General features: G+C 44.0%; 1 protein-coding gene across 5 annotated transcripts in view; it reads left to right on the top strand.

Moving 5' to 3' along the window:
- The window catches only part of PDE5A (phosphodiesterase 5A), a 107431-nt gene that overhangs the window by 52700 nt on the left and 28507 nt on the right, over positions 1-26224 (top strand). For all 5 annotated transcript variants that reach the window (XM_036233438.1, XM_016144815.2, XM_016144817.2 and 2 more), the window contains 5 exons: positions 1603-1692; positions 15021-15092; positions 16702-16791; positions 19112-19249; positions 21235-21302. In XM_036233438.1, coding sequence (XP_036089331.1) covers positions 1603-1692; positions 15021-15092; positions 16702-16791; positions 19112-19249; positions 21235-21302 — 458 coding nt within the window. The remainder of the gene's footprint in view (positions 1-1602; positions 1693-15020; positions 15093-16701; positions 16792-19111; positions 19250-21234; positions 21303-26224) is intronic.

Raw genomic sequence — 26224 nt, 5'->3', positions numbered from 1 at the left:
GCATTCGCCTATAAATTAACTCACTTTATAATTTAACATTTTTTTTACTTCTTTAATCCATCGATATCAGTATCCTGTCTTTCATTAAATACTTTAGTATGTTATTTAAGAACCATTTTCTAGAAACATTCAGCCAAGATTTTTTTTGTCCCAATATAACTTTGAGCATATTTGCAGAAAAAGCAAACATACAGTAGTGTTTATTTAAATATAAAATATTAATTCTGACTTACCACCATTTTATAACTTTTCTGTTGAAATTGTCTGTAATGCCAAGTTTGGTTCTCTTAGGCCTCATTTTTGGCCTCATTTTTGACCCCAATTGAGTGAATCCAGAGTAATCATTTACTTCATTCACGGCTTTGGCTTTGCATGACTTTAGACTAATTAAAAAAAAAAGAAAGAAAGAAAGAAACGACCTTCAAAGATGAGGATTTTCCAGTGTGGCCATTCGTGCTCTCTGAAGGGAATTCCGAAAGCAGAGTTTGGAGAGCAGCAGTGCTATTATTAGACCGAGCATGTAACTCCCAAGGCTGCAGCTCGAAGGGGGCCGCGCTCGCGCAGATGTCTGTGCTCCAGCATGTCTCTTCCCCTTCTCATCCTACCCCTTTGGCGGTGTCCGTCCATCTCCTCTGGTGAGCACCCGCACCCCCACCTGCAGGGTTTGCTTTACACGATAAGAAGTAAAACATGCTCACGTTAGATAACTATGGTGTCATTTGCTAATGAATTCCTTCCTTTATTCAACGGATGTTTTTGAGTTCCTGTGCTAATATTGGGAACATGCTGGTGAACCAAAAAAAAAAAAAAAAAGCCCCTCATCGAGTTTACAGCCTAACTTTAACCTTCCCAGTCCAGAGTTAGCGGAGAATAGCCTGTACCTCTCTTTCTTTAACCCACATTTAGACCTGTCACACTGCTCAGAGTCCTTTTGATTATTAATGTGCGCGATGTGCTTTGTAAAGAGAGAAAGAGTTTCAAAGAGTAAGGGGTTATTTACACTCTAGTTAAGGCCACATATACATTTGTGTGTGTGTGTGTGTGTGTGTGTGTGTGTGTGTGTGTGTGTGTGTGTATGGAAGGAAAGGTAAGATTTAAGTTCTTATGAACCCCTGAAATGGAGAACAGACTACCGAGGAAACGTAAACGATCACAAGGGCGGTAAAGTCGTTCTGGGAGCGGAAGGTGTTGTAGGGAGAGTCTCTGAGCAGAGACGCTTTCCTTCTGCGTGGCACAGACGAATTGGGCAGAGAGGGGAGCAGGCTGTGTGACAGGGCGGGACAGGTGCCGCTTCTCCCCAGAGCTAGGTAAGGCTATTCGAATCAATATTTCGAATTTCCTATATTTCCAGACATTTGTTTGAGTCTGTATTTTTTTTTGGTTCTTGGAAACATTAGCTTCTAAAAAAAAAAAAAGCTTACATTTATTTTTGTCAAAAATGATATGTACTCATATGATTTGATACCTATTACAACAATGAAATTGTCATTCAGAGCAACAAGGTAAGTCGAAGGTTAGATTTCTCTAATCTTATAAATCGGAAAAATCAAATCAGTCTTTGAACAGGTCAGTCATTAAATTAAATTTCTTTTTCCTTACTAGGATCCCCGATTCAATGCAGAAGTTGACCAAATTACAGGCTACAGGACACAAAGTATTCTTTGTATGCCAATTAAGAATCATAGGGAAGAGGTAAGCCAATTTTCCATTTCATAAAAGGTCATTTGGAAACATTTTTCTCTTTGAAAAAAAGATTTACTTTACTTTTTGCACACTTATGAAATAACACTATAGAGACAAGTTAACTATAAAGTGCTTGAATGTTCTGCTTGGTATTTCTTTATTTATATTTTAGTGTTGAATCCTGATAGAGTTGAATCCTGATAGAGACTTTACTATGACTTAGAAATAAATTCTAGACATTTTATTTCCTTATCCCTCATTCCCTTCAGGACCTTATTCTATCCAAGATATATTAATTGTAGTTGTAATCAATTTATTTCACATCGTATTTTAACTATCTTAATATTATTCCTTTCATAATTGGTTATCCAATTGCAGTGATCATCAGCTGATTTTTTAAATTAAAAATGAGGTTTTGAAAAAAAAAGGAAATTGTAGCTAATCCCAAGTAAATTTCATTGTGAAGTTAGGATGAGCAAATGAAAATGTGTTGGTTTATACTTTACCTGACTAGAAGGTTTAGATTCTGTTATTACTGAATTCCCTTTTCATTTTATTATGTATTCCAAAAAAAAAAAAAAAAAAAAAGGTTAATAAATTATCGGTTAAACCGAATGCTTCAACTGAGTGTTCTCAACCCTGGCTGCACATTACATTCCACTGGGGAACTTCTAAAATATTACCAGCTAAACCAGAACACCCAAAGAGCAGGATCTGGATACTGATGTATTTTTAAAGCTACCCATGCAATTATGAAGTGCAGCCAGGGTTGAAAATCACTACTCTAAGTGAAAATAAATAGATTTGAAAAGCCCATGTTAGTGGTTCCTCACCTGAGCTGCACACTCGTCACCTGGGGTGTGCTGCTGGTGCCCAGGCTTCACCTCAGGTCAGACTCTCAGGGCCTGGGGCCTGGGCACCAGGGCTGGAAGGCTCCCGAGGCTGGCGGCGACAGTGTGCAGCTTGGGCCGAGAGCCACTGCCGGCGATACTGGCGACACGTGGGTGCCTCCACTTGATTTATCTTCAAACTCTGACGTCTTTCCTTTCTCTTCTCCATCTGGTCTGTTACCAAGTCCCATTGATTTTTTTTCCATTACAATGTTTCTCGTTTCAGTTCCTTTCTTTTCATTCCTACTGCCGGAATCATAATTCAGATCTCGAAGCAATGCCTGAACTTTTAAAATATTCTTGTAAGGGGCTGCTCCGCTTGTAGTTACTTCCCCTTCAATCCACTCTGCACGGGTCCTGAGAATTCTCATAAAATGCCACTTTCAAAATCCATGCCCCTAAAACATTAACATGCATCCTAGTCACGTGGGGATTTTGTTAAAATGTAGATTCTGAGTTCAGTAGGTCTGGGTGGGAGAGGAGGTTCTGTCTAACGAGCACCAAACTGATGCTGACGTCCAGGTGTGCAGATCAGAGTTTGCTGGACAGAACCCTCCATCTGTCCCTTCTCACTAGTCCAGTCAGTCCTCAGTGCCTTAGACGTGCTGCATGGTTTCATAGAGGGTGGTTAGAGCCACAGTTATTAAAAACACCTGCAGCTAAAACATGAATATGAGATTACTTATGTGAATAAATAAATAAGATTGAAAAGGCTATGCATGGACTAATGACGATAATGTTACTAATTGGGCTGCCAAACACAGCAACTAAAAAGCACATCCCGTGAAATATTTGGGACACAGTTATACTGAAAAAGTATTTGTTCTTCATCTAAAATTAACTTTGCCCAGACGTTCTTTTTTCATCAGGCAGCCCTAGTTATGCACCCAAGACTGGGCTTCTCTGCCTGTGAGAACACAGTGTCCGGCTTTGTTTGGTAGATATGCTTTAAAATTGCACCTCCCCCCACCCCCCCAGACCAACTTAGTATCGGCCAGGAGACTCGGCCCAAATCGTGCTCTGATTAAACTTCTCTTTTGAAATAATGTGAACAATCTCGCCAAGAGTGGGGTTTGAGGGAGCCCTCGAGAATATGCAGCAGTCACCAGGGGGGTCAGTGGGACGCCGTTCTGCGAGAGCGTCTCAGGAGTCACATGTCCTCTTGCTATGATGCGATGACGTGAGGACAATTTAGGTTAAAACACAACAGCAGTTTTATGTGTTTATATCCTTTCATATGTTTGTTGGCCATTTGTATGTTGGAGAGGATGTGGAGAAAAAGGAACCCTCATACACTGCTGGTGGGATTGCAAATCAGTACAGGCACTATGGAAAACAGTGTAGAGGTTCCTCAAAAAACTAAGAATTGATCTACCACATGACCCAGCAATCCCTCTACTGGGTATTTACCCCAAAGACTTGAAAACCCATATTCAAAAAGATATTTGCACACTGATGTTCATAGCATTATTCATGGTGGCCAGGACATGAAAGCAAATGAAGTGTCCTACGATAGAGGATTGGATAAAGAAGCTGTGGTGTGTGTATATATATATATATACACACACACATACACGGTGTAGTGTATTACTCAGCCATAAGAAGAGGTGAAATACTGCCATTTGTGACAAAGTGGCTGGACCTCAAGATAATCATGCTAAGCAAAACGAGCCAGACAGAAAAAGTCGAAAACCACAAGATATCACTTATATGTGGCATGTAAACCTAAAAGCACCCAACGAACAGGACAAACAGAGACTCATGGACATGGACTATAGACTAGTGGTTACCAGAGGGGAGCGGGGGAGGGGAGAGGAGGGAGGTAGTTGGGGCAAAAGAGGTCAAATATGTGGTGGCAGAAAGAAATCTAACTGGGAGGTGAACAAACAATGCAAAATATACATGACTTGTTGTCAGACCGTACACTCGAAACTTACTGGATTTTGTTAACCAATGTGACCATAAAAAAAAAAAAGTGGTTAAAAAAGACACACAATAACAAAAACCCCAGCTGTATCGAGGTATGATTTACGTGAAGTAAAATCCACCCGTTTTAAGTACGCAGTTTGACGAGCTGTGACAAATGTGTGTATTGTCACGTAACCACCACAATAATCGAGATGTAGAACATTTCTGCCGCCTCGGTGTTTCCCTGCGCCCCTTCGGAACTGGTCTCCTCCCCGTCCCTCAGTTCCCATCTGCCCGTGTCCCCCAACAGCCGCCCACCTGCCCTGGTCACCCCTGCTGTGCCCCGTCTGGAAGGTCACGTGAACGGAGACCGGCCGCGCATCAGCTCGCACGTCCGGCTCCCCTCAGCCTGCCGCGCGTGGGATTCGTCTGCATCGCTGTGTGTGTCGGTGGTCTGTTTCCCTCTCTGGCCGAGTGATTTACTCTGTGGTGTGGACGGACCACAATTTGGTTGTCCAGTCCTCCTCAGTTGATAGACATTTGAGTTGTTTCCAGTTTCCAGTTTCTCCCTATTATGAAAAGAAGCTGCCGGTGATGTTTGCTTACGGGTTGTTGTATGCACAGAATGTTTTCATCCCTCTTGAGAAAATACAGTTGTGCTTTGAGCAGCCTGGAGTTACGGGCACTGAACTCCACACAGTTGAAAATCTGCATATCTCTTTCGACTCCCCAAAACTTAACTGCTGATAGCCTACTGCTGACCGAAAGCCTTGCTGATAACATAAACAGTCAGTAAACACATGTTTTGTATGTTGCATATATTCTTACAATAAAGGAAGCTAGAGAAGAGAAAAAGTCTTTAAAAAATTATAAGGTTCATCTGCAAGTTTTTTCAAATTATTGCAAATCTCCAAAAAGTTTTCCAGTCTACTGGAAAAAAAAAAAATCCACGTATAGGTGACGCACACAGGTCAGACCTGAGCTGTCCCAGCGGGGAGCTGCGAGGTCCCGTGGTGGTGCACGCTGTCTCGTTTTGCAGGAAGTGCCCCGCCGTCCCCGACGGCGGCCCTGCCACGTGCTCTTACCAGCGGCGTGTGAGTTCCGGTTGCTTCATGTCCTTGGCAGCACTCGGCATCGCCAGCTTTTAAAATCTTAGCCATTCTGGTGGGGATGATTTAAATTTGGTTACGTGAATATACAACTCCACTCAGAGCCAACGGCCATCAGCTCACAGATCTGATTAGAGTGGGTTGAGCCGTAGGTCCCCAGACCGCGACTGTCCCAAGCTCTCCCTGAGATGCCTGCTGGACCCCTGAGGGTCCCCCGGTTGTCTGTCTCCATGCTCCTGCACCCTTTCTGCTGTCTCTGTGTTACCTTGCGATGCCTCGTTTTGAAGTTTCTTCACGCATTTCCCGAGGTGAGACAGCGTCGGTCTCCTCCCTGCAGACTCAGCGCCTTCCAAGGCGGCTCCGAAGCATCTCCCCGGCCCTCCGCACTCTCCGCCCGCTCCCCCTGCCCCCCAGTCACACCACCCAGTTCGAAATTATTTCCTGAGAGTTATTCATCAGAGAAAAAGAATGACGAGAAGCAGAAGACCAGACACACTCTCAGCATGGCCGTTGTAGTATAAAAAACGTCATTTGGCTGACCTGGAAACAAGGCTGCTTAGAAGATGCAACCGACAGCTTCCAGCGTTGTCTTTAGATTTATGATAGCTGCAGGAATGAACTCAGGGCACTGTTCGCTTTTGCGTTCATGCAAAAGGACTCTTCCTCTCACGAAGATTTGAAGTCAGAGTGGAGATTCACAGTAAGGCTTTGGGGAGCGGTGGTCAAGGTTTTTTGCTGTGGGCTTGAATGCCTTCTTCACCACGTACTTGATGAGCACCCAGGATGGAACTGGTTAATCCCTTTGATCTTTACTTTCCTTATCTGCAAAATGGGGCTTATAAATGGACTTAACCCCATAGGGTTGTGAAGGTTAAATGCATCCTTGCCTGCGAAGGGCTTAATAGTTTCTGGCACACCGGAAGTGATTGATTAATGTCAGCTGTTAATTTCTGAAAGGGGACAGAACTAACAGCTTTTGAGAGAGACAAGGAATGGTAAAGGTATACGAACAGGTCATCAGCCACAGACTCAGCAGCCCCCGACTTACCTGGTCTGTGACCCTCCAGCAAACTTTTAAACTTTAAATGAAAATATTTTTACGTTTCTCCTCAAATGAGGCAAATGAATTTGGTGTCTTCTCTGTGTTACTCCAACTGTTCTCACTAAGCCAACACCAGTTCCAACTAATCACCAAAGATCCTGAAATGAAAGGTGATTATTGGCTGTTTATCGATTGTTTACAGAGTGTCCTGGTACCTTCCAGTGACCCCAGCTTCCTAAGGCGCAGGTGCTGACTCTGAGAAGCTGCTCGTTTGGAGCAGCTGGATACTGAGAACAACATCCTGAACGTAACATCATCCGGAAGATTCAGGAGGAGTTTTAAGATTCAGTAAAATATGTGATCTCCTCATTTGCTCCTCTACTTGTGAAGCATTTCGACTAATGAAAAAAAATTTCAGAAGTTCTTTTCATTTGTTTTACTCTTAAGTGTGGTAGATATAGCACTGCCTTTTTCAGAATCACAGATATTCCTAAACTTCTATGATTTTTTAAAAATCATAAAGCATGAATTGTTACACTTCCCCTCTCCCTAATTAATCCTTTCTAAGAGAAAAGGGCTTAATAGGGAAAATGGTGAAGGAAAACTGGAGAAGCATGAGAAGGCTAAATAATTTATTTTGGGAAGATCAAAGAGCTATTGGTTAGAGAAAATGAAGACCAGTAGGCAAAGGGCCAAAGGGGAGAGGGACGCCGGCCTGGGCCGGACCTTCGTGGTAACCGCCTACCCTGTGGGAACCGCCCCAGTGACCTTGCATGCATTAATTCACTTAATCTTCCTAACAACCACAGGAAGAAGTCATTACTTTTTCCCACTTAACAGATGTGGAAACTTGGAAGATTCGGGGCACTCACCCAAAGTCACATAACTGGTCTGACCACAGGGTCATAATATGGGAAGGAGGGTTCCTTAAAATTCCACTGGATGCTGATCTCACTCCGCTTCCAATGTGCTTCCCGTGGCTCCGTGCAGAAGCCGAGCTCAAGGCAGGAACAAGACAACCAGCTGTCTCCTGATGGCTCTTCAGAGTTAAGTGTGTAAAGCGCTCTGCACATGGACTCTTTTTAAAATGAAAAAGAAGAGAGAGGGCCAGAGGGACCAGAGTCCCACCCTCTGTGATGTCCTAAGACAGTAATCACATCGAGTGGACGAGAGGAAACTTACCAGGGATGAAGGAGTTACAGGGGCCTGCGCCCTGTTAATCAGGGCCAGAGCGCGCCGCACGAGCACCGTGACGTAACCCAAGCACAGTGAGAACACTTGCAGCCAGTGAGTGCGTGAGCTTTCAGGGCTGCTGTTGAATTTCTTTCCTAGTGAATGCTCGATTTTGTGGACCTGGGCAGTGGGACCAGTTTTTGTTTTTGCCACTCGCATCAGTCGTTTCTCTAGCCAGACGGTTCTTTTATGTTCGGTAAAAAAGTGCGGGGAAAGCCAGCCCTGTCTCTCAGCGCACATGACTCATTTCTGAAATGTCCTCCCCGAAGCATCGCTCATTAGGACGCGGGAGGGATGAGTGTTCTTTTTTATTTATAGGGGCCGCACCAATGAGGCAGAAGGCAGGACATTGTGAAACAATGCAGATTCTTTGAACATTTCTAGTGATCTGAGCTAATACCTAGTCATGTCTTCCAGGCCAAAACACCTGTTTTGTCTTGGCCGAATGTCAACCCCAGTTATTAAGTAGAAACCTAATTTGAAATCAGAGCTGTTTTCCTCATTCTCTGTTTTTATTTTAGCATCTTGATTCTATTTTGTCATAGTTGATGATAGAATTCTTTGATGCAAATATAGCAAGATTTATAAGTTTGTTTACAATGTGATAAAAAATCGTTTTAGCTAAATATGTAATTTATATTTTCCTTTAAAAAAACTTGAAAATTTTCAAAAAGTATCAGCTAATTTTTATGAGATAAATACTTTGGTGAAACAAAGAGATTTAATGCCTGCTGAAAAACACAAGATAAAATATTAATGGAATCAGATATGTAATTCTAGCTATGACATGCAAGAGTAAATATTTTATAGAATTTAAACTATATGACTTTAATTTTCTCATTTAAAAATATTGTCATTTTCTCTCTGACTTATCTCGTTTGGACAGGTAATTATTGAATCACTGCGACATGTAGATTATTGGTCTTGGCAATGAGGATACGAAAAATATGGAGCTAGGAGTGTACTTGCTTTAAAATTCTTTTTCGACTGTAGATGGAGATGTTACACACCAAAACTTAAAGAGCAGTGCAAGGCGACAAGACACACGTTAACTGAGACGCAAGTTCAGGGGGAAGGCGGTGGATCTGGGGGGCTGGCGCCGTCCCAGAGGGTGGGCGGAAGCTGGGGTTTCGCGCAGCGGGTCCCCCCCCCCACCGAGGACACGGTGTGAGTGGGTGGCCGCAGCGTGAACAGAGGCCGGCCTGTGACCACGTGCTCATGGAACCAGCAGGGCCTCTTAAATTAGACACGCAAGCGTGGAACCGATAAACGTGGCTTCATGCCTTTCCAAGTCAGGCTCGATGAAAATACAGCTACGACAATTAACAGTTCAATTGCAGACCATCAGTTGATCCGCATCTATTTTAGTCTTAAGGAATTGGCTAGGTAGAAATTGTTCGTTGCATTTATTCGCCTGTGATAGTCTTTCTTGTAGTTTTGTTTTAGAAACAAAACAAAGTACTTGCACAAGTTTCCATTTGCTCTGGACCAGAAGTCACGATGCTGACAATCTTTTCTTTTTCCTTTCCCACATTGCCCTTTAATAATAAACAAGCGTGCTTTACAAAGGGGACGGTGACCACTTTCCCAAGGAAAAAAAAAAACATTTCTTAAGAGCTGTAGATGACAATCATTGTGCTAGTAGGTTCCATCCCTGAGGCCTCACTCCTGATACAGAAGAAAAAAGGATGAATGAAAGCTTGAGACCGAAGGGTAAATTAGGGGTCAGCTATATTTACCCAAATCTTATTTTTATCAGAAAATTTGATTCAGACGAAAATGCTATGTTTTACACAATATGATGTTTATTTTTATTGGCATTTTTCAGGGTAACCATTTCAGCACTTGCTAGAATACATTGCGTTTTTATTTTAATAGATCATTTATCCATGTAATCTCGAGAAGTTGTACGTAGGCCCTGAATAATGATATGTAGGTCAGCATAAACAATTTTTTGTACACTATCTGGCTCAGAATCACATAATGAGATATTTGAATGGATTTTGAATATTAAATCATTTTCATTTTTTCATGCATTCCTAAGTTAAGTGATTGTCTATGAAATTTCTGTTCTTAATAGCTATATGTGCAAATGTCTGTATTCATCTATTAAGAGCCAAGATTACATAGGCAAAGTGTTTCATAAACTCTTAAATACTCTGTATTTCTTCTCATTAAATCCTCATCCAGCTATTCCCACTTGTTTCTCTCCTACCATAGAGTGGAAGTTAATATCCCAGGCTTAATTCAAATTAAATAGAGAGTGCTGATGATCTTATAAAATTTTTAAATCATATTTTTCTTTTTTGCATCACTTCCTAGTGGTGAAATCAAGTGAAAATGACTTGCATTCAGAATTCCAGATACGTTGGATTATTACAGATTATTTGATGACCATGAATTCTACGTTAGTGATCTCCTGCAGCATAACGAATTGCCCTGCGCTTAGTGATTTTGAACGACAGACATTTAGAGTGTCACGGGTTCTGTGCTCCAGGAAATTCCAGTGGGCGTGGAGGCCGGTGGTTCTGGCCCAGGCTTCCTGCAGGGGCTGCTCCCAGGATGTGAGGAGGACGTTCGATTCCAGCGTGGGCTCCCACTTCCCAGAGGACTCACTCCGTGGCCGTGGGGCAGGCGGCCTCAGTTCCTTGCCACGCGGGCCGCTCCATCATTTGCTCAGTGTCCTCACCGCGCGGCCCGGGGAGACCAAGGCGGAGGCAGCGGCGCCTCCGGAGATGTCCGCCTTCGCCTCACGTGTTCTGCTCCTCAGGAGCCTGGCAGCAAGTCCAGCCCAGGCTCAAGGGGAGGGTCAGAGGATTCGTGGAAAGGTTCGGAAACCACCAGAAGGACTGAGTCTACTCTGTGGCTTTGTTGGCTGTCCTTCAAACCGGCCAGATACTATAAGAGAATTCTGGTTATTAATTAATATTTAAAAATTATTTCTCACTCTTTCACATACTAGAAGATGATCTGAGCTGCCCAAAGCAACATGGACTGGGCCGGACTGGCGGGCATCACAGGGAAAAGAGGAAGTGCAAGGTTGGAGGAGGAGGAGGGAGGAGGAAGAGGATGCTGCCTGCTCCTTGGGCGGTGGCAGGTGACCGAGGCATGAAAGGGCTTCCAAGTGTTGTCACAGATTCTGGCCCACGCGCGATCACTGTCTGCTCGTAGTTTAAGGCCTTTGCTTCTTGGCGTCCACAGGGAATTGTCACGGCTGTGTCCCCGTTATCTCTGCTTCGTGTTTCTGTGTCCCCGTGGCCCAGGAGCAGACGGACGTGCCCGGTGCGTTGGCACAGCGTTTGCTTGAGTGTAAACTGGGACAGGGGGGAGCTTGGCCACGAGGCCATGCGGGCGGGCAGACCAGGGAGACCCGCCTGATGTTGTCTGTACACAGATGCTGATTTTTTTTTTTTTTTGAACCTGGAAACATTTGCCATTATTTAAAGGTCTGTGTGGCTACAGCATTAGATGAACGGCTTTCTTCGTTTACCGTCCAGCCCAGGGCCACATAATTTGACATTTGACAGATTTTGATAATTAAATAGTTTCCATGTTGGTTTACATGCACGGAAGAATTGTGATGTCTCGATGCAGGGTGGTTGGCGGGCTGGTCTCCGCCGCAGTCCGAGCGGAGGTGGGCCCGGGCTGAGGCCGAGGGGGCCGGAGAGTGGAGCGCCCACGTTTCTGTGTGGGAGGCTGAAGGACCGATTTGTTGGAGGAATGAGTAGAAGAAAGAATCTATTTCATTATCAAAATCTGTGTTCTCAGTTTAGACTCATGGTCAACTCTTACTTGACTTCCCTGGCTGTGTATGTCTTCTTTAATATCTATTAATGGTTGTACCTGAAAAGCCGCCAGACAGTTCTTTTAGTATTTTCGTTTTTGAAAATGCAAATTATGGACCGGAATAATGCAGTAATAAAATCGGAAGTAGCAGACGGTGACCTCCAGCACGATTCGTGATGCACATGACCTGGCGCAGCCGTGCGGGGGACGCGTCTTTCGTGCTGGTAACACCTACAGCTAGGAGTTTGCTAGTGAGACAGATACCTGCATCTGAGCTCTCATGTGCAGTTATCTTTTCAGGCTAATCTTCCATTTGTGGGAAAAACACTTAGCCGTAAAATTACGTTTTGGCTGACATGACATAATAGACTAGGTCTCTATGAGAAAGATTCGTTGAGTGTCAAAATTGTAAGTGCATACACCCACACGGACATATTTTTTCCCCGGATCTCTTAGGCTAGATGATGTGGGTACCCAGCTCCTCACGGCCGCGATGTGGTTAGCTGGGCCGGTGGAGGCAAGAGCAGGCATCTGAAAACACTGGGTTCACCTCCAGTGGAGAAAATGCTCTCTGAACCTCTTTGATACCAGCTGTAATTTGTAAATGAGATGCAGCCCGTTCAGTGTTTGGATACATGAAATTTGCCGTTTGCCATTTGCTGTGTTATTTCTCTTCTGTTTGCCTTAGTGGGATATTACGGGCACCCCCGTTACCCTGTAATTATCAGGAGCTTTATTAGCACAGCATCGTCCTGGGCTGTAGAACACAGACCTGTCATAACGCAGGCAGTGCTAGAGCAAACTCGATCCTGGCCTAACGGAGTCCAAATCCAACAGTGTCCAGGGGGAGCCCGTGCTGTGCAGGCCAGCACCTGGCAGAATGCAGGACGCCACCCTGAAAACAAATCTTGGTTATTAAATAGATCCAAGGCTCCGAAGTCATTTTTGGCAACATCACATGTAAAGGTAGGAAAAACAGTGGTAGAATTATTTCAATACAAAGTACAGTTTGTACAGTATATAGTCGGTATACAACTTTTTTCTTGTGATTTTGGACTTACTCCCAATTAGGCAGAGAGACAGAATTTGGAAGAAAGAATTCTGACTTTGTAGCTAAAATGGCTTGGCCTTGCATGCTGGCTAAGGACAGCGATTCCTCGCACGAGTTCCTTCACCTCTCTGTGCTGTAGGTGACTCATCTGTTAAGTTTTAACATGAAGTGCAAACACACAGGCTGGCTTCGAGACAAGGAATGTGACAGCGGCCACCGCAAGCTCTTCACTTAGTAGAGGTTCAGAAAGCCGCCCTCTTCCTCCCGCTCGTGGCGCAGGGCCAGGCAGATGGAGGGATGGGGGGGAAAGTGGCCCTCGTGAGCCGGCCGCGCCCCGCTGTGCGGCTCGGCGGGCTGTCTTCTGCTGCGTGGCCTCTGTGTCTCTGGCCGTTTCCACGGGGCCCCGAAGGACAGCGCTCACAGGGCTGCGTGCCGCTCTGCCCCAGGACCGGAGGTCCAGAACGAAGGCGGCCGGTCTCTGTGGCTCTGGGCTTAGGGGCTTCACCTCCTCGCTTACCAGCCGCTGTGGCAGAGTCTGGCATTTGGCAGGGAGGAGGCATTTTCGTGCACCGAGGCAGGAACAAACACCGGGTTCGGGAGTCCTGCCCAGTATCCCCTCGTCTGGACGGAGCCCAGGCTCCGGTTGGCGCCGCTCCCACTGGCCATTCCGGGGGCAGGGCAGCTACCGACCCCAGGGGCGGGCTGTGCCATGGCCCTCTCTGGGGGCCGTCCATCCTGGTAACAGCCCCAGGCGAACGGGCAGACCTCGGCCCGCTCTGTCCCTGGGACGGCGGGGAGCTCCACACGCGGGCGACGCTCTCGCGCACGGCCGTGAGCCACGGCGGGCACCTGTGGCGCCCTGAGCGCACGTCGGCGCGCGCACCTCACGCCGCACAAACCCGTGGCGCCCCGGGTTTTGTCGCTCCTCCGCACAGGGTGTCACCTCGGTGTTCGTTCAGTGCACGAACCACACTCAGGGTGACCCGTTGGTGCTGGCCCCGCCGCGCGCCCCGAGACCCAGTGCCCCCAAGGGACTCCTGTCCGCGCCGCTCAGGTGGACGCGCCGGTCCTTCCGCCGACCTCGGACGGACGCTCTCGTGGCCGTTTAGCCGTGGAGGTTGGAGCAGCTCTCATTAGCCATTTTCAGGTGCTACGGAGGGCACAAAAGTAAGCACGGTTGAACTAAGGACAATGAAAAGGCACGGGATAATTGGATAATTTTGCTTTTTTTTTTTTTTTTTTTTTTTTTTGACGTCTCTCTACTCTGTCATGGTCAGAGAGGGACAGTATGGAGGAGACCAGGACACTACATCAGACAGGAATGCATTTCCCCTTCCTCGTTCTGCCACCCTAGAGGGGCATTGTATATCCTCCCCTTAGAGCCGAGGGGCTGGAGCGAGCGGAGGAAATGCAGGCGAACCAGCCACACAGCACTAAGGACTGTGCTTTCTCAGCGCAGCCATCTAAAAGGATCCAGCACCTCGGTCAACCGAGAGCAAACTGCAGAAGGAAGAAAGAGTAGAGTTTATAACTAGCAAAGAGCAAGCAAAGTAAGTCGAAGGCTTTTATATGACTAAGGTAATAACTCAAACTGAAGTTGGAACTGAACAGGTAAGTGAAATACACTTTCAGGCAGAAAGGTGAGAAGGTTCTCAAGGTCTTGCTAAATCTCTTGTGGGAACGTAAGACACACTCAGAGAGCGCAACTCCGTTTTCTTACGGTATAGTTTACCTCCCTGACATCTTCCGAGCCATTTGAAGTTAATTCCTGTTTTGATTTTTCAATGAAACACCTTTCCCCCAAAATTAGTCTGTTGAAGGTAAAATAATTTTCAGGGTCAGGAGTTTCAAAAGAAATTGGACTCATCCATACATAAGGAATTATTCTTCTCCCTAGTAGCCCTCCTAGGTTTTTAACATCTGTGATCGGCTCCTGGGCCCCGTTTCATTTTTCGTAAAAGAGGATTTAGCCTGTTTGAAATAGTATATTTAAAACCAATATAAAATGTTCATTTTATCATATCTTTTATTTGAAGTGTGATAAAAAATACCCTTTTAAAATGTGACTGCTAATAATTTCTTTCACAGTATAGGGTGAAACCACCTAATCAAATGTAGTTTGGGATCCAAAGTGTCAAAAAACATTCAGACTCTTATTAGGAGAAAAGAATATAGTAAGTAGTACAGAACTTTTTCTCGGTTTTGTAGCTTATTGTTGTTTTAAAGTGCATGTAGAAGTCCTTCTGTAAACACCTTTCGGTGCATTCCCACCAGTAATTTTGGTCACCGAAATGACCACTTTTCTCTCCTCACACCAGGTCGTTGGTGTAGCCCAGGCCATCAACAAGAAGTCGGGGAATGGCGGGACGTTCACCGAAAAAGACGAAAAGGTACCAAACCTGCGTCCAGTGCGGGGTCCGCTCAGGAAGAGGCTTCATGTTTACAGTGGACACACCTCTTGGATTGGCTGTTGCTGAACCAGTCGATCACAGAACATTCTGGTTTAAAGTGAGCCAAAACAGTCAACGCGTCTCTCCCGTGGGGAGCGCAGGGCCACGCGGGCTTCGGAGCGCCGCGATGTTTACGCAGGCCGCAGCACCCCCAGCTGCCTCCGTGCCGTGTGGCCGCACCCCAGGGCTGTGTGCGTGTCCGGGCCACACAGAGGGCGGTGTGGTCTTTAAACCGCTCATTTACCTGTCATCACTGCTATAAATGAGCCCAGCCTGGAGTGCAGTCCCCTAACGCCCCGCTCCGAGTTCAGCACTGCGGGCCAGCTGGAACTCAGAACTGCCTCCCAGTGAAGCAGATTTCAGACTGTTTCATAAGCTTTGCACACAGACAATAGGGCGCCAAGGTGTGAATCCCGGCTGCATGATGTGCTTTGCAAGAACAGCAGCCGGCATCATTTATTACTCTTCCCGTCCGGCTCCGAAGGCACACGGCCCGCAGCCCACACCAGCAGCGCGTCTTACGTTTCAGGGCAGAAGCCGGTCAGCCTGTCTACAGCTTTGTTCTGTCAGCAGGTTTCACCGTCTCTCTTCTTGGATATGTGATTATGTGTATATCATGGGACCCACTGAATTCCTCCAATTCAAGCTACTTCTGTCACTCCCCCCAAAATCAGTAGGAGCTTTCGGGAGACACGCAGACAAGACAGTGATTTTTGTCTGCATGCTGTAAGCCGTATTTGTACCTGTCTTGCTCCCCATGTGTTAGTTGCTTCAGAGCATAGCAGGTACCTTTAAAATCCGAGTGACAGACTTCTAGTCACCTATCCCGCTAATGACCCCTGAGAATGTTTGGTGGGGAACACAGTTTTAGATTGGCTATATATTCTATAATGTGTTTATAGTCTGTTAATGTAGACCACTCTTGAAAGATTTGCCTCTTTAGGCTGTATCATCACTTGGCAAAATAAACCCATGATTGTGGACAAAGTGTGCCCTGTAAAGATTTACCGAATCAAGAATTGATATAACTGTGAGCATACCACCTTAGTATGGTGTGCTGAGGATGATAGATGCACATTAAAAAAGAACATATTTAAGGTAATATTTGCAACTTTATATGCTACTGTTATTGCCAATATTCTCTTAACAAGAACGTGAGCTTTATTTGCCCCAGCAGTGAATTATAAGCTTTTATATCTTCTTGGCATAGATCCAAGCCTTAATGCCATTCAGAGACTCTACACCAAATTTTGCGTAGAGCGAGTTTCAATTTCAGATAATACAGAGAGACCTGTGTCATCCCTCACCCTTCCTCCGTGCTCATTTATGCCTGAAGTATGACTTTAGGAGACTTTGTTAACACTCGTCACCCACTAGTTGTGCCATTTAGCTCACACCTGCCCTACGTCGGTTCCTAATTTTATGCAGAACAAACATCTACTTTGAGCTTTCTATTTTTATTTCAACTCCAGATATTTGGGGTTGTCTTTTGCGTCTCAGGCAATATAACAAGGCGGTTTTATTTGGTGTTGTCTTACCTGTTTTCCAGGACTTTGCTGCTTACCTGGCATTCTGTGGTATTGTTCTTCATAATGCCCAACTCTATGAGACTTCACTTCTGGAGAACAAGAGAAACCAGGCAAGTCTGCTTCCTAGAAAGAGAGTACAGGAATTCCGATTTAAAATTTGTTACATTTTTATCCAAGTAATAAAAAATCCAAATAGTACAGATTCGGTTTCTAAACATTTTGCGTTTCATCTAATAGTTATTTCCATTTCCTACATTCCATGCTTCATCACTGTTAGACACTGTTCGCTAACGTGACAGGTGAGGGCTTATTTGGCTTACGTTACCCTTTACCTGCATTACCCACATCCTAACAGCCACTGTTCTTGAGATACTGGATGGGAGGCATTTGCACGGTTAACGAGGTTCTCACTTCTCGCTCTACCACCCAGAGACATCATCTCTTGATTCCGTGCTTCGGAAGACGGGGATCTCAGCGCCCCTCTTCTCTCCTTCCCATCCGCCACTCCTTACCTCTGCTTTCCCATGTGGACCTTTTTGTTTATATTGCCCACATTGATAATGTGTATATTGTCGACAACCATGATTGACTTTTCCTAAGCTTTGTCTAGGTTAGTACTAGAGTTGCACTTTAGAATAAGGCGTTTGTAAGTATCATGCCTGGGTAAATGTGCATGTTGGGGTTTTGTATTTTATTAATGTTTCTGAATTCCATTCTCTTTTCCTTGATCTGTTTGCTCTGGTGTAGCCTCAGGCTGTTGGTTTTTTCCTCTGGACTCTCCATTTTTTAGGCATTCTGTTGGGTTCTTTTTCTTGGAAATCTCCAAATCAAGGTTCTCCATTGTTCCTCTTCCAAGCTACGCCATTGCTCCCTGTGCCTTCATGGTATGGGTGCCATCGTGGACTTCGCCTCACTGCTTTCTTAGAAAGACTCCTCCGCTTGTCCACTGGCTCACATAACTCCTTCTCTCTCAGTTTCACTCCTCTGTTTTATTGCAACGCATTAAAGGGCACGGATGTGGCAAGCCTTCCACGTCCCTGCATATATGAAAGTATATATTGCGCCATCCTGCCAGTTCGGCTGGGTATAAAATTCTAAATTGAAAAATCAGTTTCTCTATTTAAAGGTAGCGTTTTGTCTTCTAACTAGCATCTATGCTGTTCTGATTCTTAGCTCTTTGTAGATTTTTTTTTCAACGTCTGTGTTGTTTCTTTATCTTTGCTTTTATAATTTAATTTTACAAAATGACTTTTTTTTTTCATCACGCTGGTACCTGGTCATCCCTTTCAGTCTGGAGACTTTAGCCCTTCAGCTCCATGTAATTGCTTTTCATTATTCCTTAGGTAATTTGTCTTCTCTGCTCTCTCTTTTCTTCTTTTAGAACTTGAGGTGGTAAAATATTGGACCTTCCTCTGCATTCAGCAGTATTTTCCTGTCTCCACGCTCTGTTGTTGCCGCCCATCAACCCGGGCCCCGTTTTTACTGCCACGGCTGTGACCTTGCCACTCTCTTCCCGCAGTCCACTCACCCCCCAAACTGCTTCAAGGGGCACACGGAGCTTTGGGGGATTTTTCCTCTGCCTAATTCTGCGTTCTCATCTCCCTAGTTCTCTTCTTTATACTCCATATTCTCATAAACTTCATCAGAACTAGTAGTGTGCTTTCTCTCAATTCATTTATTTTCGACTGAAAGATTTCTCTTACCCACTTCACTGGAATGATCCCTACTCAGCTTTCAGGACTGCACTAGGGTAACATCGTCTCCAATAAATTGTCTGTAATACCCTTTCTCCTCAATCATCGAACAAATACTTTATGAAATTAGAAGAAATTCTATGGAATTCCAAGGACAGAGACATTACCAAGGAAAACACAAAAAGAACTCTTAACACTTTGTTTAGTTTGGACAGTATTTACCGTGCTCTGTGAACATGTTGATAATGTTAATAAATGTTAATAAGCATTTATTATTTATAAACAATTGTTTTATGTATCAGATACTGTTCAAAATGCCTTAGAAATGTATCTTATTTAGTTCTTACTGCACTCCTATGATTTTGGCACTACTGTTATCACCATTTTTCAAGAAACTTGCCCTGGATCACAAAACTATCAGGAAGGGAAGCCAGGATTAAAATCTGATGACTCTGAGTTCAGAGTCTCTGATCGTAGCCACTGTATTAACTGCACTGACAATTGATAGAGAAGTTTTGTTAGCAGAGACTTATGTATTTAATACTCAAATGTAAACGTGGTTGTAACTTGTTAGATTATATATGTATATATACACACATATATATATGACTATTTAAAAATATATATATATCTGTAAAATTAATATATATACAAGTTATAACCCACATACATCATTGTATGGCTTTAACGATCATGAGCACTTACTCAGTAATAAGCTCTTGATGTTTTTGTCTAGGTGCTGCTGGACCTCGCTAGCTTAATTTTCGAAGAGCAACAATCACTAGAAGTGATTCTGAAGAAAATAGCTGCCACTATTATCTCTTTCATGCAGGTGCAGAAATGCACCATTTTCATCGTGGATGAAGATTGCTCCGTGAGTACAGAGTGTGACTTTTTTATTTTTACAAAGACAGAACTTACACAGCTTTTAAACACCTCGTTAGCTTTACGCCCTCTCTCAAACCCGACTGTGTGTGGTGTTTACCTAAAGCCCGTGGCGGTGTGAGCTGTTCCGGTCGCGCAGGGCAGAGGTGTGGCCGGAGGGGCCTTCGGTCACCCTTTGCCTCCGTGTCCCTGGCTGGCACAATCGGCACAGGTGTGCGGACGCGGCCTTGGTCGGCAGCTCCGCCGCGTGGGGCAGAGGTGCCACGTCACGAGGTGCCGCCTTTCCCTGGTCAGGGACAGCCGTGCACTGGCTGCTGTGGACAGGTGGGTCCTCCACTCCATGTGGGTTCTGTATACACATTTCCTTTTACCGGAAATTGTTTAAAAAACAAAAGTCAGAGCGCAGTAGAGGCAGCGTTCTTAAAGGTGCCTGTAAGTCCCAGATCCTTGACCAACATGGAGACCCACTCAGCTCTTCTGACTGGTACATTTCAAGCACCAGATTTGTAACGTAAAGAAACAGATGGACGCGGAAAGTTCGCTCTCACAGAGGGCCGGTCACTTCCGAACGGGCCAGGCGAACTCGCCGCTAGAGTTGGGGCCCCCGGCCAAAGGCAGTTTCCTTCCCTTCTCAACCTGTGAACCACCGCTTCTGGGATATCTCGGAAGCTAAGCTTGGGTGGGAGACCACCTGGGAAGACCAGGTGCTGTAGGCATAAAAAATAAGAGATTGTAAACTGACAAGGTCCTTGCAATCTGTGAGGTCAACCCAGGGTTGCTTCGCATACAAACATACATACCTACATACATACGTACATACGTACATACAATAAAAATTGTTTTAGATGGTAAGACTGTACTGTATGACCCAAACATTATCTTAACAATTTTTTGTGTGCATAATTCCCATTAATAGGATACCAAATGAGAACTCACTATGCTATAAGATAACCAGTATTCTCATAGATTTTTCATATTTTTAATAAGTTATAAAATCTTAATATAGAGATGATTACAAATAGTAGCGCTCTTTTTAAAGTTCAGGTCAGAACTCATTAAGGCAGTCTGTCAGTTTATTATGTTTCTTCTGTGACCTGCTCTTTAGCATTTAATTTTTGAGAGTTATAAGGCATTCCTTTTTTAGGTGACTTAAATACCACTTTAATTAACATTCAACTCTTCTTCTCCCAGTTAGCGCCGATCACGGCAGCAGCCGATTTGGACCCGTGGTGCTTTGAAGTGTAGCCCAGCCAGATGCCCGTTAATACACTTTGCTCACCTTTTAATAACTCCAGTTGTTGGGTTTAGAAAAGGAATTCAGTGACTCGATGTTCATTCATATTACAATTGTTTGTTGATTAAAAGTATTTTAACAACATGAGCAAAAATCAAAACGTAAGCAAGAAAAAAAAATGTGCCCAGCATGTCTGTCTCATAGTAAACTAATATCATTGTTTTATTTCTTTATTTCCTTCTAATTTTTTATTCAGGTGTAAATACAGAATATGGTAAATATGTATTCTGGTTTTTTAAATGTAACTCCAAAAATACTCTCTATATTGCTAAAATCTTCCCAAGTATTTCATGACCTCAGAGAACATTACTGGATGATATTTCTTGTTACAAAGGTATTCTTTACCCGAAATCTTCTAGCCGCATTCAACATATGCATAAAAGCAAAATCTTGAGGATTTTGAATAAATATAGAGAAAATTTGAAGATAAGATATTTGTTAACAACTGGTAGAAAAAAATAGCTGTCAAGCATTCTTGCAAGTAGAGATCAGAAACTATAGGAACGTGGCTCTTAATAGCAGGATGTCATGAAATGAGTACTGAGTTCAGTTCAATCTAAAATAAAAAATATCGTAACTATCAGTGTCATTCGTTCCTTAGACATGTATGTCTGTATCTAGACGGTTTTTATTCCCCTGTCAAACTTATTTCTCAGCCTGTGTTATTGCTCTGTTTTCAGGATTCCTTTTCTAGTGTGTTTCACATGGAGTGTGAGGAATTAGAGAAATCATCAGATGCTTTAACAAGGTAAAACAACTTAATCTGTCTTTATTCACAACTGTGTAATACTGGCTAAATACTACAGAACCCCTTTAATTTAAGACATAGAAGCTACAGGCTGTTTTTCCCTCCACAAATAGTTTTGCTTGCGAAAATACTTTACTGTTTGACATTATAAAGTTTCGGAATTTTATTTTTTGGTACAGTTGACGTATCAAGAGAATTCTTTCACAGAGTGAATGGTGTCACAGTTAGCATGGGCTTGGGCCCAGTGTTTTCTGTGAGCTGGCTCATTTAAGACTCACAAGTACAATATTTCGATTCTATTTTTTTCATTGCATGTTGGAGCCTCGCTGAAAATTGCCAGGCGTCCGAACACGTTTTTTCGTGCATCTGTTCTGCTGCGGAGGCAGCCACGGGACTCTGAGCGGAAGGCGCCCCTGGTCCCCGTCCCAGCAGCGCCACGCTCTGGGCCTAGCGTCAGATCAGATCTTCGTTGCCGTTCATTTCTTTTTCATGATTTTTAAATTTGTGTTCATTTTTTTTTGTTAATTGTCACTCAGAAACAATAGAAAATATTTATGTGGTGGAGGTTGTAGATGTCGTATCCCCATTTTACGAGTGCCTTCTGGAGAATTTTGAGAAAGATCTAGAGGAAACTGCCAGATGCTCTTTCTCAATCCCTTTTCACTCTTGGCAAAAACTGGTATTTGCTTAAGTGATAGGATGTTCTAAAAAATATAAGTCTGCCATGATGGAGGGTCAAATTCTTGGGTACGTTATCCATTGTTCATTTCTTTCAAATTATTTTACCAATGATTACTGATACTATGTCTGAAAGCCTCTTGTGAGCCTGGAAATAAAACATTATCTTAACTTTACTATTTGACATTAAAGGTTCATTTGTTTTTTTCGCTATACTTAACCTATCAGAGAATTATTCCATGTAGTGAATACTGTCACAATTAGTTCAGTCCTCAGTAACTAAGCGTCTTGGTGGTTGCGCTTTACAAATAACCTCTGTGCGAATGCAGACTACAGACCATTCCACACGATGGCTGGCCCGGTCTCGTCCAAGTCAGTGTACTGAGTGACAGGTGGGGACGGCTCTGGGGCACAGCGAGGTGCCGCACAGGGCCTGATCAGATCCCAGGGAGCAAAACAAAATAGTGAAGACGTTTTCGAGGACAACCGGAAGTCTGAATGTGGCGATGGGGAGTTACCGTCGCTTTTCTTTGGGATTACGAAGCTCTCGTGGTTGGTAGGAGAGTGTTCTTATTTTTAGGAGATTCATGCTGACATGTTTAAGGATGAAGTGTTATGACATCCACACCTCGCTTTAAAATGGTTCGGCCAAAGACAAGTGAGCAAACATACCTAAATTTAATATATTTAAATAAATATATTCAAATACGTATTCCTAGATAAAGAAAATGTGGCAAAATTCTAAAAATTGTTGAATCTAGAAGTAGGATTTTTGTCATACTTTCAACTTTTTTGTGCATTTCAAAACATTCATCATAAAAATAATTGGAAGAAAATGCTTGTAGTGAAACGTTGGAAACAAAAATCACCTCTGCAACGCGTATGAAGCAGGACTGCAGAGCAGAACGCCTGCGCTCTCCGGCCTCCCCCCATGACAGTGCATGAACTGTGCCACCGCGACCCGAAGTCGTTGGAGCAGCTGTACTTAACTCAAAACTCATTATTACTAGATGATTATTTTAACAATACGATACAATGAAAGGCCTTTTCTCCTATTAAAAGAATTTGGGGAATGAGCAGAGGAGCAGGATGGAACCCGGAGCTGATGGGTAGTCACTGGACCCAGAAGGTTCCCCCGGCAGGCCTTTGCTGCCGACCCGGGTGAGGGGTGGGCACCAGGTGGGTAAACCGGGCGTATCCGCCTGGAGCGTCCCTTGCTGCCCCTGAGTTTGGTCCACATAGTCGTACCTGAACGGCTGGTCCTGGTCTCCCTCACGCATGCTGGTCTGAGCTGCAGCTCCTGGCCCATCGCCACGCCCACTCTCACCTGAGCCCCCCGTGTGTGTTGCCAGCATGTCCGGCACCGGCCGGTCAGTACTGGCCTTGTGCGGTAACACGCACACGGCCTGGCGGGCACGGTGTGCCCCTCCCGCACGCCGGCATCCGGCCACACTGCCTGGCTCAGCCACAGTGCTTCTTATTCTTAGGACGAGCATTAATATGTAAGATTTTGATATTATGATGCTATGACATTTTTGTTGCTTTTCATAAGGAACATTTTAGAAAGCTTCTGGATAACACATAAATATTTGATCATTTTACTTAGCTTGCACAGAGAATGAATTGCTATATGTATACACACAAATATAAAAACATTAATATATACATGTATATTTATGAATTTTACATATTATCTGTAGAGCAATAGGAAAATTGGCATGATAATGCACATTAAATGTATAAAGTAATGAGTCATCTACATTTACCTTTGAATATTTGTGCAGCAGCATGTTTGTGTGACTGTATTTCCTATATTCGCATTTTGATTTTTGTTAGTAATTCAAACAGGTCCCCTAATTCCAGCTGGTGACAGCTGAACAAGCCCAAGGACTTGGTGTAACAGTGACCCCTACTGGTCAATGTGCTTTTTCTTCTAAGCGAAGTCTTACTATATATTCATTACTGTATGTTCAACTTGTTGCTGATGACTACCACATTCCCTCTCTGTAGGTAAAACGGAGGTATCTTTTCATTTATTTTTTTAATAATTTCAAAAGTCTATTATAGATATATTTCTTACAAAAGATAACTAGGTCAATGTGATTACCTTAAAAGAGACTGATTTACATAGATCATTTTAACTGATTTCATTAAATGATTTCACGGTAATGAAAACTATTCAACAGTAATGTCTTATGTCAGCTAAACATTTAAACTTAGCTTTTATTCTAATGTTGCAATAGAAGATCTCTTATTGATATAAACATGTTTCTATTTTAATAAACATTAGCTATCAGGCTGAATTTTGCAATGACTCTGAATTAGAGTGGTATTTAATAACTTCAGCATTTTGAAAAAAGAACTAAACTGATATTCACACTTCACCAGCAGATTCTTTATTATCTTTCTAGAATTGCTTATTGATAGAATTCAGGCCTCACCAATTCTCATTATTAAACATTTTGTCAGCCCAAACACTCTTCCATGAGATGAGCCACTAGGCAAGTCGATGACATTAGCAGTTAGCAAATCATTTGTTAGGAGTTGGGTCGCCCAAGAATTTCAGGAGAGAAACTCATTTCCAGAAGGCGGGACATTTCAGTCTGTGTCCTTCAGTGCAAAGACCACACAGTCAGCAGGACAAAATGACTATGATGTGGCACAGTGTGTGTTAGCTCTTCATTTCAAATAGACATTTTAGTGCTGCGATTCCATATTACTTAATTTTATGTTAATTTATAAATGCACATTTTTATCATAAAGTGAGAAATATGTAGAATTCTCTAAACTCACTTTCTTGGAATATGTGTACTAGTCGATACCTGTTAATTTGTATTACATTAAAAAATATAATTATAGTTAAATGTCGTAGCACCTATTACTTTAAAAAATAGTGGAAAAGTTTTTTACTCCTTTGAAACACTGGGCGCAGAGCAGAAGGTCATGGACTCTGAAGTCAGAATGACTTTAATGTCAAGTTCCACCTCTTACTGGATGCGGAGCTTTGTATAAGTTACTTAACCTCTTGAAGCCTCAGCTGCTTCACCTGTAAAATGGGGATAGTCAGAAGCACACAAAACACTTCAGAAATCTCTGACACCTAGTAAGTCCTTTGCATTAGCTGTTATTTCTGTGTCGCTTTGGTACATTTTCTGTCTTTGGATCTCGTAGCCTGCAGTGATTCCCCTTAGTTCCAAAGCCCAGAAGTTCCTCAGCATTTCCAAGCTCCCTGCCCCTACGTGTCTTCCCGAGGCTGTACTCACATACGTCCGCTGACAGCCACGCGCAGACCGCCTTTGATGCCTCATCACGCCCTTCCATCGTATGCGGCCTCTTACGCATTTCCTTGACGCCGCCTGTCCCCTGGCCCGCTCCTGTCGGGGGTCTCCGGCCCAGCTTCTCCTTGTGTGTGCCGTTACACTGTCACCGGCTGCCTTAGTGAGGACGAGGCTTGGCTGTTCATCCTGAAATCCCCAGGAAGAGATGGCGGAAACAAGAACGCCGTGCTGTGTTCACTCCTGTGGCGGCCCGAGGTCGGCAGCTCAGGCCTCCCCGAAGGCCTCGGGGTTCCCCCTCTGCACCTCCAGGGGTGGCCCTTCCCTTCAGGGTCAGGGGTGCAGCTCCAGCCTCATGTCCATGTTTAAAATGGCGAGAAGGGTGGGGAGCGTGCCTCGGCTGTCTCTTCGCTGAGGTTTCAAGGAGCCGTCATGTGTCCTGCGGACTGACCTCAGGCGGCGGCACCGAGCCTTTGGGTGGCTGAGCCCGTCATCTTCACTCTGGGGCTGTTCGTGCAGAGGAAGAGGAAGAAGAAGAGTTACGGAGGGCAGCGGCGGCCTCCGCACGGGCCCCCCTGAGCAGTGCACGCGGTGACATCGTGACACTCGACCTGTCACAGCCCCTGGCTCTGCGTTCGCCTCCCGTGTGACGCCAAGGGTGCCCCTCAGGGAGCAGGTGCTCAGTCTGTATTTATTGAGCATTTCTTATAGAGTCAGAAATAAAATGCTATCACATAACTTAATACATTTAATTCTCTTTTTCGCTAAATTTTCCATTAGGGAAACAAAGTAATTTAAAAACTAATTAGTTTTTTTTTTTTATTTAAAAGTAATTTTAGTAGTTTTCCTCTAAGTCTGATTTTATCCTGTCTGGCAACTTGCTCAACACCTTTGGGTTTCATCTGGCTCCCACTGTTAGCGTGGTCATGGTAAGAATAATAAAAGTCATTAATAGTATTACCATCATGT

This window comes from Rousettus aegyptiacus, unplaced genomic scaffold (genome assembly GCF_014176215.1).
Source record: "Rousettus aegyptiacus isolate mRouAeg1 unplaced genomic scaffold, mRouAeg1.p scaffold_m13_p_16, whole genome shotgun sequence".
NCBI lineage: Eukaryota > Metazoa > Chordata > Mammalia > Chiroptera > Pteropodidae > Rousettus > Rousettus aegyptiacus.
Note: the sequence above shows the minus strand (reverse complement) of the source record. Positions and strands in the feature narration are given on the sequence as shown.